The sequence below is a fragment of the Bemisia tabaci genome, chromosome 3, assembly GCF_918797505.1.
Source record: "Bemisia tabaci chromosome 3, PGI_BMITA_v3".
In the NCBI taxonomy this organism is placed as follows: domain Eukaryota; kingdom Metazoa; phylum Arthropoda; class Insecta; order Hemiptera; family Aleyrodidae; genus Bemisia; species Bemisia tabaci.
In genome coordinates this window covers 55,775,327-55,786,782 of record NC_092795.1, presented here as the reverse complement: position 1 = coordinate 55,786,782, position 11,456 = coordinate 55,775,327, and the positions used below count along the sequence as shown (strand labels likewise).

Sequence of the window (11,456 nt, the reverse complement as noted above, 5' to 3'; positions counted from 1 at the left end):
TTTTTCCTTCATATGCAAGTAACAAATTCATTAATTAGAAAAATAATCAAAAATTAACATTATTTCAAGAGGGATAAACTGCTTAATCTCACCAGACTTATAAAACAAAAATGATGGAAAAGATGCAATGCATCTATGACAACGAATGAGACACAGAAAAAGTTTAAAAATTCATATAATTTACAAAAAAATGTACAAAGTATCATTGGGTACAAACTAGTTCAAGTCGGAAGATTGAGAGACAGAGTATAATTCAGCCAGCACAGACAGGCTTTGCAAGTAAAAGTTTTTTTTTACAGAACAAACTGTCTGCGGTTCTTTTCAATTTCTTTCCTCTTTTCGACCATGGTCCATTCGTAATCTCCAAATTTGGTATCAAAGGTGCCCATTTGTAGAGACTGAAGTTTCAGGGTGAATCTAGGTCCAAGTTCCCTTAGAGCGCACCGCTCACCTGATTTAAACCAATATCTGAAAAAAAAAAAAAAAAATGGACAGGGTATCATTACTAGGAAAAATTGAAGTACTGATTGAAATCAATCCAGAGTGAGCTAATATATTACAGACTCTTTCGATCAAGAATAATGCTTTTAAAAGGCTAAAAAATGGACAATACTTTAGTATTTCTATTGCTTTTGAAATTAGAATCCATTGAAAGTAACAAAAAATACTTGCTGTAAAAACTGGATCCTTAGGCATTGTTAACATCCTCTAAGTTGGAGTGCTAAGTATTAACATGTCCACAGAGAGACTGCACAAATACATATCCTGGTTTGTGACATTGCATATACTTTTTGTCATATTCTACTTTTTTCATGGAAAAATATTCAAGAAATGTTTTTGAAAACTTTTTTTATTTTTTTTCTCTCTATGAGACGTAAAATAAGTGAAAATTGTAACTACATGATATAATTGGTTTGTTTTTCTTTGCTAGTATAAGATAGGAGGAAAAATTTTCAAACACCACAAATGAATGAGATTTTTGTTTGAGTTTCACCATTAATAAATTCCCTCAGCATACTTTGCATGAATACTGACTTAGTATATAACAAGTCAGGGTGAATGAGCGACACTACCCAAACCCCCTCAGTTAAAAGAAAATGATTTTCGTATAATTACGATTTTTCTCACTTGCAGCCTCAATACTTCTATAGAGAAAAAGAAAAAAAAAAGAAAAAAAGGAACAAAAAAAACCCTACTTAAAAGTAATTTTTTCTAGCAGCAGCATTCAGCACAATCATTGAAAAAAGTTGGAGGATAAATTTTTCAGATGACTTACATGTGATGTCTGAAGAAGATGAAATCTCGCTGATTGTGGAACGTAACTACTCTTCTACCTTTGAATTCTGGGTCATAATGGAATATGGATGCCAACATGCGAGCAACACTATGCCCAAGGCGTGTGGTGAAATTGTTCAGTATGACTTCTGGGCGATGTTCTGTTATTAGCTTGTGATCTTTCTGTAGGAGGGTGTAATAGAAATTAGTGGAACAAAAACAGAAAGTGCGTTCAAATTGCTGCCGGGAGAAAAAAAAATCTATGGATTGGATTTACAGTTTTTTCATAGAATAACAGTCTAAATAGAGCAGTACACACCACAAAAAATTTGGTAAATTATTGTTAAAATTAACTGAGACGAAAGCCTTCAAATCTGGTAAAATTATCAAGAATCCAAAGAAATAGATGTATGTATATCAAACGAAGAAGAGCTGGACAGGCAGACACCCACACCATGTCCATGATCTACAGACTTTAATTAGTATTTTTTAAAATATTTTTTTTGTCTTTCATGTGAATACGGCACAACGCTGAAACACATGTCCAATTTGATACAATATCACAAAAACTTGGTTGAATTTCAAAATCTAATACCCCGTCTTCAAAAATTTACTGAATGAAGGAAACCAAAAGGTAGATACACAATAAGTTCAGTCACCATGAAACATAATAAGCTAATGATTATGATACGAAAGATTTTGAATGAAGTTTCTTACCCTCATTTCTTTTGTCGTTCGAACATTGCTCAGTCGGAAATTAGCAGTCGGTCCATCAGGTAAATGAATTAAAAGGAGACCATCTAAATAAAAATTGAGTTAAGGAAGGCAACAGAAACGGACAAAATAATATAATAATGAGCATGCCACTTAAATCTCTGTGAAAATAGAAGTATCGGCTTGTCTGTTTCCCAAAAAATTTGTGAGCCCAAAAGTGGTCAAAAGATGGAAAGTGAATGAGTTCACAAATTTGCTAAAGACGAAAAGTTATTAAGTTCAAAATTGTTTAAACAAGAACAAAAGCTTTATGAGCCTTCAACACATCAAGGACTCCTTGATATACCATACTTAGTTTGACACATACAGTTCCGACAGCATATCAAATATTATGCGCATGCTTGCATAGATACTAAGTAATAAAAAGGAGAGAGAGAAAAATAAATTTCAAAGTTTTACTGAAAAATCTTTGGACATTAATAAAACATTTTACATTCCCAATCAGAAATTTCTTCCGGCAATTTAAAAAGTGATCTGCTCTAGACATACGCTACTATTATGATTGGTCATATCGTTGGGATTGAATACCTAAATAGTTATTGAAATAAATTTAATCATTAACTGTTAGATTCTTAATATGTATAGGGAATCCTAAAACAAACCAACACTTCCATGGGCAAATTTTCGTCCTTTTTACTGCGCAGATATTTTTAACCCAATACCTTGGGTAACACCAAAAATATTGTTGTTTTAGAATGCAATGACCATCTTTATTCATTTCCGCTTCCAAGAGTTTCGTAGTTTACCAACATTATATCTTGCCATTTAGTAAACGCTCAGCCTTGGAGCAGATGCTTGATAACCTAAATTTTATGGTTAATCTAAAATTTATTGGCCTTCATTGTGATCAGCCTAGCCGTCAAAAAAGTGCTCACAGATCATGATTACTCTTTTCAGTGATAAAGGGTTCTTTGTTTCATCTTTATGATAATATTCATCTTTATGAATACGTGAGCTTTAGAAAGATGTTCTGAAAGAACAGAAAAAAAAACTGGGAATTTTTAGGAGAAAGCTTGCATCAATATTTTACCACTTTCGTGGTAAAATACAAGATTGGGCTCAAGAACCTAACAAAGGGTAGAAAAATTTAGGACTTGACTACCCCTGAGACCACGCATCTGGGTCATTAGAGGGTCTGTGTGAGAAGGATACTCGGTTTTTGACTGTTCTCATTGATAACAACAATATCTGAGTAACCGTCATCTATGGCATGGGGGATGATTTTCTTCAGTTTGTCATCTCTCCTCTTATAGATGGTTGTGTTCGGTATCACTCGAGAGAGCTCTATCATGAATTTGCGTGTTTTCTGAAAAAAGCATAGAACAATAACAGATTAAAAAAATGATCGTGAGGAAACAACTGATTAATATTGATCAAATTCTTGAGGTAATAAGTATTTTTCAGAGTTGAATCTCATGGTTAAACGGTTGCAAATAAATTGAATAATTTTTAATTTGGAAATATTATTAGGTACTCATAGAAGTAATAGTGTCAAATTAACATCTTCATTAAATTAATTATGACATATTTTAAACATCAGATTTTGTTCATACTTTTGAAAATTTTTGGTCATGACTAACAATTTCCAAGAGGATCTTGAATGAAAAGCGTAACTTTCTGGCCACTATTAACAATTTCCGAGAAGATTTAGAATAAAGAGTTTGAGTGCAAAGCCTCAAAATTTTCAGGCAAGCAGCCCTTTATGAATCACGCTACTTAAGTACACTAAAAATCAATAAAATACTGCATACTCTGGATACTAAATTAGATGGATTAAGAGGGGATTATTATGTTAGGTTATACATTAAGAGAGACAACGTCATGTAAAAAATTAAAAATTCAGCATTGTGAGTTTAGGGTGACTGAAACGACACAATGGGGGCATTTCCTGTGCTGACCTTAAAGCATTCGTGAAACAGATTTCAACTATCTACTCTTGAAACTTATGGGCTCCTTACCTTCTTTATATCTTTCGTACAAGATGTCAACAAAATTTTAGGTTCATATTCTTTGTTGAAGTAAGAACTAAATTCATCTGTTGCAATGTCCCTTTCTACTTCCTCGATGCGATCTTGCTCTGCTGTTTCTGGCTCTAAAATAGTTTCACTTTTCTTGCGCTGGTTTTCAATTGTCTTGGGTGTCTGACCAGGGTCACCTGTCTCTTTTCGAATTTTTCGTGCCTCTGACCTTGCCTGGGGATAAAAAAAATAAACAGAGAAATGGTGAGAAAATACTTGAAAATTCATAGGTACACTCCTGAGTAGCAGGTAGATTTTTGAGGATGGGAGTGTGATTAAAAAGAAAGGAAATAAATGCCACCTGCAAAGATTTCTTCTTCATCTTCTTCTTTAAAGTATGAATATTAAATCATTGATAATCAAAATAATACATAATCACCACTTAAAATATGAAAATCCGAACAAAAAGGTGGCAGCATTGGCGATGATAGAAAAAGGAAAAAAAAACTTTATGTAGATAAACCAATGGAGGAACGCTGCATAATGAAATGGACATGGAATTTTTGAGCATTAACCCCTAAACTTGCAGCTGACATGAAGTGCTCCAGACCACTCCACCATCGTGGCGAATGAGGAGGCAATGCATAATTTGCTGCGTACTTGAGAGACAACTATTCAAAAAATTTATATGGAACTTCCAGGGCCCATTGACAAAAACCACAAAAATTAGGTCCTATAAATTCATTTGATGAAACTTAAGGCCGCCTTTTGATCAAAATGTAGGTAGAAACCAACGTCACCTGCTCCTGTAAAGGACAGATGTTTTCTGAGTCTACACAGTTACATCTAGAGCTCGCGCATCAAATGTTGAGATAAATGTCAAAGTGTTGTTTATATCACCATTCACCAGTGGTCCCACCTGACTACATGTATCAACCTGTAGAGTGGTGCAAAGTCAGGGCTAATCGGAGATTGACGTTTGTCTCAACATACGATGCGCAAGCTCTAGATATGGGGCGGTAGGAGTCATACCATATGAGTTGGCCAACTTTCAAAGTGCCACAGGCAAACTTGTGTTCAGGTGCAGACATCATGTAAGATTTAAGATCTTCAGCAGATCTTCTGTCTCATTAAAAAAATGGGCCAACTTACTTGGCTTTGAGCCTGACCGACTGCATCCACCCCTGCATGATAATTTAGCGATCATTAATAATTCTAGCGACCTCTACTCATCAAGCAAGGAGTAAAAGACTGGTGCTGAGAATCCATGCAGAGGAGTTCTAGGATGAGATTGGCTAAATAAAATATTGTGAAGGAATTTGTAATTTGAGTATGTACCTTCTTCTTTTCTGAGACCTTCTTATGGACATCTCGACGTCTCTTGATGGCTTTGACACCGGTCATTGTGAGGTATAGGAGGAGATTCTACCGCGAACAGAAGATAGAGAGAAAACCAATAATCAGCACATAATATTGAGAGCAAACTTTGCAACTAAACTGTCTGTAAACTTCTTGATTTTAACAAACAAGCTAATCTTCAAATCTCAATCAAATCTTGACATGGGGAAAAAATGAAAATGATGAATTCTAACCTTAAAAAACAACGTGTTTATATCAAACAAGGTTACCAACATGAAAATTAGGAGGGAACTATTGTAGTTACAATATTAAAAAGAAAATCGTTTAAAAATGACATACATTTTTTAAAATATAATTTAATAATCAGAAAAGAGGTGAAAGAATTTCTGATATCGAACGAGAAATTTAAATGCAAAAAAATAGTGAATATCCAATTCACTCCTAATGTAGTAATGTAGTATTTGTTACGTTGCATTCTTTTTGTAACTACGTAGGCCCTCAATCGAATGTTGTGGTTTGTGTGGCCGTAATATCTCACTTCAAACATGGTAAGCCGAGTTTATCCATTAATTTTTACTTAATCCTTTCACTAAAGTTCGAAATTCCTATTTTAATCAGATCCTGAACCTGCATTATTAACTTTTTAATTATCTACGATGTCAAAATTCACTTGACGAAAGTTCCTCTCTCTCATGTGCGGGACGCTTCTCAACTCCACTGACATGGCACTAATCTCGCACATATTTTTAAATTAAGGCTCATGCTCATTGTATTTTGATCCTGAAATTTCTAGCCAGGCGTTGACGCTGCTAATGTATCTAAAACTAATTATTACAATCCTTCTGGCTAGCGTACCATCCTGATTTGAGGGGATGTTACCTTGGTCAATGTTTTTCTAACCTAAGTCGTTGCGAGGCTGTTTTGTATTAAAGATATTGCTACCCAAATCATTCACCGCTTACCACCCTGAATTTGTTTTAAACATGAATTATATTTCTGTCTGAACGTTTTCTCCATTGTTGCTACTCACTTTGCTATGGTCTAGTACCATGTACTCGCCGCTGCATTGTCATAGCACCGGAGATGAATGCCACATGCAGCGCATTCTTGTTTCAAATCAGAGAAACAAGCGAAACTAATTTTTAATTCTAGTCAAGCTTGAAATCGTTTCATATTCACTGAAATTTTGAATTGGACTCATCTCAGTTTTCATCCCTCTTCAGTGTGGCTGTCGTTTTTAAAGTATGAATCGCAGCTATTATTAAATTCATTCATTTCGAAAAGTAAGGGAGCTATTACCAAATTTTGTTCAAGACAGAAGAACGCTTTTCTCACCCCTTATCAGTGACCTTATGCAGGCACTTTTCTCCTTTTGAAACCCAGTGTCCCATAAAACCAGCTTGAATTTGGGATGTCCACGCACGTCAACAAGCAAATCCTCTGTTAAAAGTTACAAAAATTACTAGCTGTAATCTTACTGTAGTTCCTCTCCAGAATTCATTTCTGCAGGGAGCACTTTTACCACTGCATTTTTGGCTTAACCTTCTGGGCTAACTTATACTTTTTCTTTCAGGCTAAAACAACAGGAAAGGCTAAGGGCAAGGCCAAGAAGCTGCCCATCAGGCCAGAAGGCTACCCAAAAATCATCAAGAAGAAGATGAGGAAATTTATCAGGCATCAAAGTGACCGATATGCCAAACTGAAGGTATGTTCCTCTAGATTTTCAACCGAAAGGTTTAAGAATAATATGAGCACACAGGAAGAATTTTTAGACAGCACCTTCTTTGTTAATGCACATTTTGCACTGTAGTAAATTGAAATAACTACAATTTCTAGATAATTTCTCTTGTCTTATATCTTCTCCTAAGTTCCCTGTGCGGGCAGTTTTTTTTTATTATTTTGATGTGTCCTTACTTTTGGCCCTGTTTTAACCAACATCATGATCGAAATTTCAGAAGTTGTGCTCAATTAATTTTCTGCATCATACAGCTATTCTGGCCCTAGATTTTTTCACTGTCCATTGCAAAGATGCATCGCGTTTTAACTCTCAAAAAAATTTGCAAGGATCATTTAGCACTAAATGCGCACATGTCAGAAAACTGATCATGATGGTGGATAAGAGGTGTGCGCTTTGTTGTTTGTCAGGATTAAGAAAGGACAGCACACATCATCATCCATTTTGAGTTTTTTGTTGTTAATTGAGGCTAGGATTATTCGTTTGTTTGGAATTATATCCTTGCTGAAGTATGATCTGTGTAGCGAAAAGCTGGACATTTTTCAAAAATTTCCTATGCAACGGCAAAGTAAAAGAAGAGTTTCAGTAAGTCTTGTCCAATGCGCTCATTTAATATTTTAGCCTTCCATAACTATCACTTTTTATCCTCGCTCTAGCTTCAATCAGCCTAGAACCCAGATGTAAGGGTCGAAGAATTTTAATTGGACGTATTTCTGTCAAACGGAACCAAGCGCCAAATTGAGTTCCTTTTGAAGAATTTAGAATACCGGATAGCTCATTCTGTCAAATGGAACTAAGCGCCATGGAAAGGCATTGCTGGTATAGGACGGAATGAGCCCGACGCCTGATTCCGCCGCCAATCCGAGCCCCCTCCTCTACCTTCCTTCTCCCATGGCGCTTAGTTCCGATTGACAGAAATACGTCCAATTGAAGTCTTGATTCGACTCGGTTAAGTGTTATTAAAGTTTTTAAAATTTCCACTTAATTTTTGCCGTACACTCCATTGTCTAATCTGATTGCGCTCGTTTCAGCCCAACTGGAGAAAACCAAAAGGTATTGATAACAGAGTGCGTAGGAGGTTCAAGGGTCAACTTAGAATGCCATCTATTGGTTATGGTAGCGACAAGAGGACCAAACACATGTTGCCCAACCATTTCCGCAAAGTTGTCATTCACAACGTCAGGGTAAGTTTTCAATCATTACAATTTTCTGAATCTACCCAATACATCTAGTTTTATTAAAGTTGAAATTGTTACAGTTGACAATGAAAAGCCTTATATCACAATTCATGATAGAGTATTAGATGATGAATGATCAAACAATCAGCGAAGTAGTGGTTAGTAATCAAGCAATTGAAAATGTTTTCCTTTCTTTCTCCTCCATGTGAAAGAAGCAAATCTGTAAGTAATAGAATAATTTAGAACTTGACCAGCCAGAAACCAAAGTAAAGAACAAGTTAATTTTGTTAAAGGCTGCACAAAACAGAATATCAAATGAATGACTGGAATGTTTTGAAATTTTACAATTGTCATCATCAAGTGTTAAAATTTAAAGAGAAAAAAAGAGAAATTAATCTTCTCCCCGCTGTGGTAGTGAGACTCAGGTCTTCTTCATGAAAATCACTTTCAAGTCAAATTAATGAAATTTCAAAATAATGAAATGTCAACTTCCCCTCATTTTTAACCAAAATTGATGATGGCTTTCCCCTGAAGATAAAAGTTATACCTATAAATCCAAAGTTTTTACTGCTAATATGGTGCAATTAGTGTGGGGCTCCCTCATTTTATCTGGAGGTCTCTCTGTTATCTCCGGCACTTACAGGAGTTCTTCTTTTCCATGTGCCTGGCATATGACTGTACCGGTTGTGTGGTCGGGAAGTTTCTATACCCTTGAAGAAAAAAAAGATGGGTGGAGCAAAGAACCGAATAGTCGGTTGAGGGGTTGCTAACAATTGCAAGTCATCATGAGTGAGTTTTCACATAAGAAAGACAAAAAATGGAAAGAACATAATTGCTCTCTCAAAAGAATATTTGTCGCTTGAAGTGAAAGAGGCATTCTGTGTAGTAGGATTAGGTGATTAGAATGTAATGAACTACTGCTTTCCCCCTGAATAAGAAGTATTAGCACATAATTTCAGCTTTGTGTGACTTGTTTCTTTTTTTGTCTAGATTATCTTAGTCATTATTCTTTCAATTACTAATGATGTATTATGATTGTTGCAGGACTTGACAATGCTTCTCATGCAGAACAGGAAATACTGCGCTGAAGTTGCACACAACGTATCCGCCAAGAAAAGGAAACAAATTGTCGAGCGCGCTCACCAGTTATCAGTTAAGGTTCTCAACAAAAATGCTAGGTTAAGGAGTGAGGAAAATGAATAAATCTAAGTTGTTTTTATCAATAAAATTTCTTTTTTATTTTTATTAGTTTCCATTCAGTTCCTTCCTTGAAAGAAAGAAGCATTTCTTACTGCTGGGATGTTGAGAACTGACCTCTTTGCCATTAGAAATATTCGTCTTGAAGTTATTAGGGTCTAGTTATATTACCTCCGGTTCAGATTTATCCTCTTAACATTCAACACACTTTGAGAACCTGTTAAATGTTAATTGACAGTTCAAATTTTGTAGTTTTTCTAACTGTCTCTGTCCTGTCACAGTTGAAAATATGTATCATTCAAACTGTGAAATCTAAGTTCTAAAATCTGCCAACAAAAGCATTTGAAGTTATTTTTTGCAAAGAAAATACATGTTCAAGAAGTGGTAGTACTGGACCTAAACAGGACTTGACGCTGATTAATTTTTGAACCTGTAGTTCACACATTATCACAGAAGCATTCATTGTGAAGTTGAACAATAGATTTCCTAATCCAACAATTAAAGTAAATTAAGAAAGTTGAAACTGAAAAACTTAAACTCACAAAATTAATTTAAAATTGCCAATGCGTTTCAGGGTTCCCCGGCCCCTTCCTCAAGGTTTCTTCTAATAATTAAATTCTGGTTCTGTACTGAAAGTTAAAGAACGGTATCTTTTCAATTGAAAGGTATCGCAGGTTAAGGAGAGAGGTGACCATGAAGAAAAAAAAAAAACAGTGTTAGTCATTTTAGTATAACTTCACTGGAAGCGTGCTTTATGGACCTACACCTGCGGAGCTCATAGTTTCATTAAATGTTTCAATGTCAATAGCAATTTTTCAACTTGGAACACGTATTTCTTCAAATCACAGGAAAGTCATCTAATTCCTTCGCCTGTGAAATCCTTTCATCATCAAAGTCATTACCTCTTTTTATTTTCCTGTTCGCTTACTTGGTGGCCTTGCTATTCCACCTATCACCTTTAAAGTGTGCCACTCTTGCAAAGTGCAAAAAAATAACTGACAAAAGAGCAATGCATGCCCTGTGGGTGGAACCATTGAGTACATCTAATAATGTAGCTTTTCAAATCAGCCTCAAAGAAGAGCCAAATGGAGTCAAACGAGAGTTAGCCTGTTTTTTTTTTTTTTTTTTTTTTTTTTAGTGAGGAATAAAGTAGAACAGGTGAAAACGTTTTTTTAAAATTGAATCAGTTCCATAATATTTATTATTATAAGTACAAGATTGAAAAACATCCAAAAGTTCGGGAAAAAGTACAGGTTTAACAGATACGAAAGATGCATGTAACATTCTGGGAATCCACAACCACCTTCTCAGCTGCTGTAAAACAAGGCTCCGTAAGGCCCTCTGTCTTCAAGGGCAGGGTCTTAATCTCGTAAATTTTACGATAACATCTGGAGGATGAGTCTTGTTCTCCTCTGCATTGTAGATTCTGAAATGTGAAATGAGGGGCTTGGAGGTCAAGGCGCATTAAGTGCAGTTTTTAAAAAACTTGAGATATTCATGAACTCAACCGAAACTAGTTTGAAACTATATTCTGTGAAGAATTCAGGACTAAATTTTAACCTTAAAGCATCAATAAGCGAGTTTAAACTTACTTTCTACTATAAAGTTTCTTGTAATTTTGAAACTTAAAACCCAAAATTCTTGAAATAGTCAAAACTGCACTTATGGGTTGTCCCTCAAATGATCTACATTTCGTAATAGAGAACTGTTATTTCTGGCTCATTTCTAAAAGCATCCATAGAAATTAATTGCATAGGCGATGTTCTTAAAATGAGCCAGAAATAGTAGTTCCCATGTTGCAAAATGTAATCTAAATAGTATTGTCCTTTAGTAATGCATGAACTCATCACTCAGGTAGAAGCGAGCACACGAGTGTGTGACGAAAATATCCATTATCGGTACGTATTTTCTGGAGCCTTTCAATTATTTTTGTGAGACCAGGAAAAAATTGTCAGAAGTTCCGAAAAATGTTTCAAGTTC

General features: G+C 35.3%; 2 protein-coding genes across 2 annotated transcripts; one reads left to right on the top strand and one right to left on the bottom strand.

The window, feature by feature from the left end:
* Positions 1 to 158: 158 nt before the first annotated feature.
* LOC109035725 (probable ribosome production factor 1) lies at positions 159 to 5,589 on the bottom strand. The gene is made up of 6 exons (XM_019049453.2): positions 5,346 to 5,589; positions 4,008 to 4,241; positions 3,202 to 3,355; positions 1,993 to 2,075; positions 1,277 to 1,458; positions 159 to 468 (listed from the first exon to the last, which is right to left on the bottom strand). Exons 1-6 carry the CDS (start codon positions 5,409 to 5,411, stop codon positions 294 to 296), a joined length of 894 nt encoding a protein of 297 aa, XP_018904998.2. The 5' UTR covers positions 5,412 to 5,589; the 3' UTR covers positions 159 to 293.
* A 278-nt stretch (positions 5,590 to 5,867) lies between these two features.
* On the top strand, positions 5,868 to 9,524 carry RpL32 (Ribosomal protein L32). The gene is made up of 4 exons (XM_019049454.2): positions 5,868 to 5,914; positions 6,940 to 7,071; positions 8,133 to 8,285; positions 9,324 to 9,524. The coding sequence occupies exons 1-4, from the start codon at positions 5,912 to 5,914 to the stop codon at positions 9,480 to 9,482; spliced, it is 447 nt and encodes a 148-aa protein (XP_018904999.1). The 5' UTR covers positions 5,868 to 5,911; the 3' UTR covers positions 9,483 to 9,524.
* The last annotated feature ends 1,932 nt before the right edge of the window (positions 9,525 to 11,456 follow it).

Coding starts and splice junctions, on each gene's coding strand:
- RpL32 (XM_019049454.2), top strand. Junction 7,072..8,132: donor ACCGATATGCCAAACTGAAG/GTATGTTCCTCT, acceptor CGCTCGTTTCAG/CCCAACTGGAGAAAACCAAA. Junction 8,286..9,323: donor TTGTCATTCACAACGTCAGG/GTAAGTTTTCAA, acceptor TGATTGTTGCAG/GACTTGACAATGCTTCTCAT.
- LOC109035725 (XM_019049453.2), bottom strand. CDS start 5,411: ATGACCGGTGTCAAAGCCATCAAGAGACGTCGAGATGTCCATAAGAAG. Junction 4,242..5,345: donor AGGTCTCAGAAAAGAAGAAG/GTACATACTCAA, acceptor TTTTATCCCCAG/GCAAGGTCAGAGGCACGAAA. Junction 469..1,276: donor ATCTTCTTCAGACATCACAT/GTAAGTCATCTG, acceptor TTTTTTTTTCAG/ATATTGGTTTAAATCAGGTG.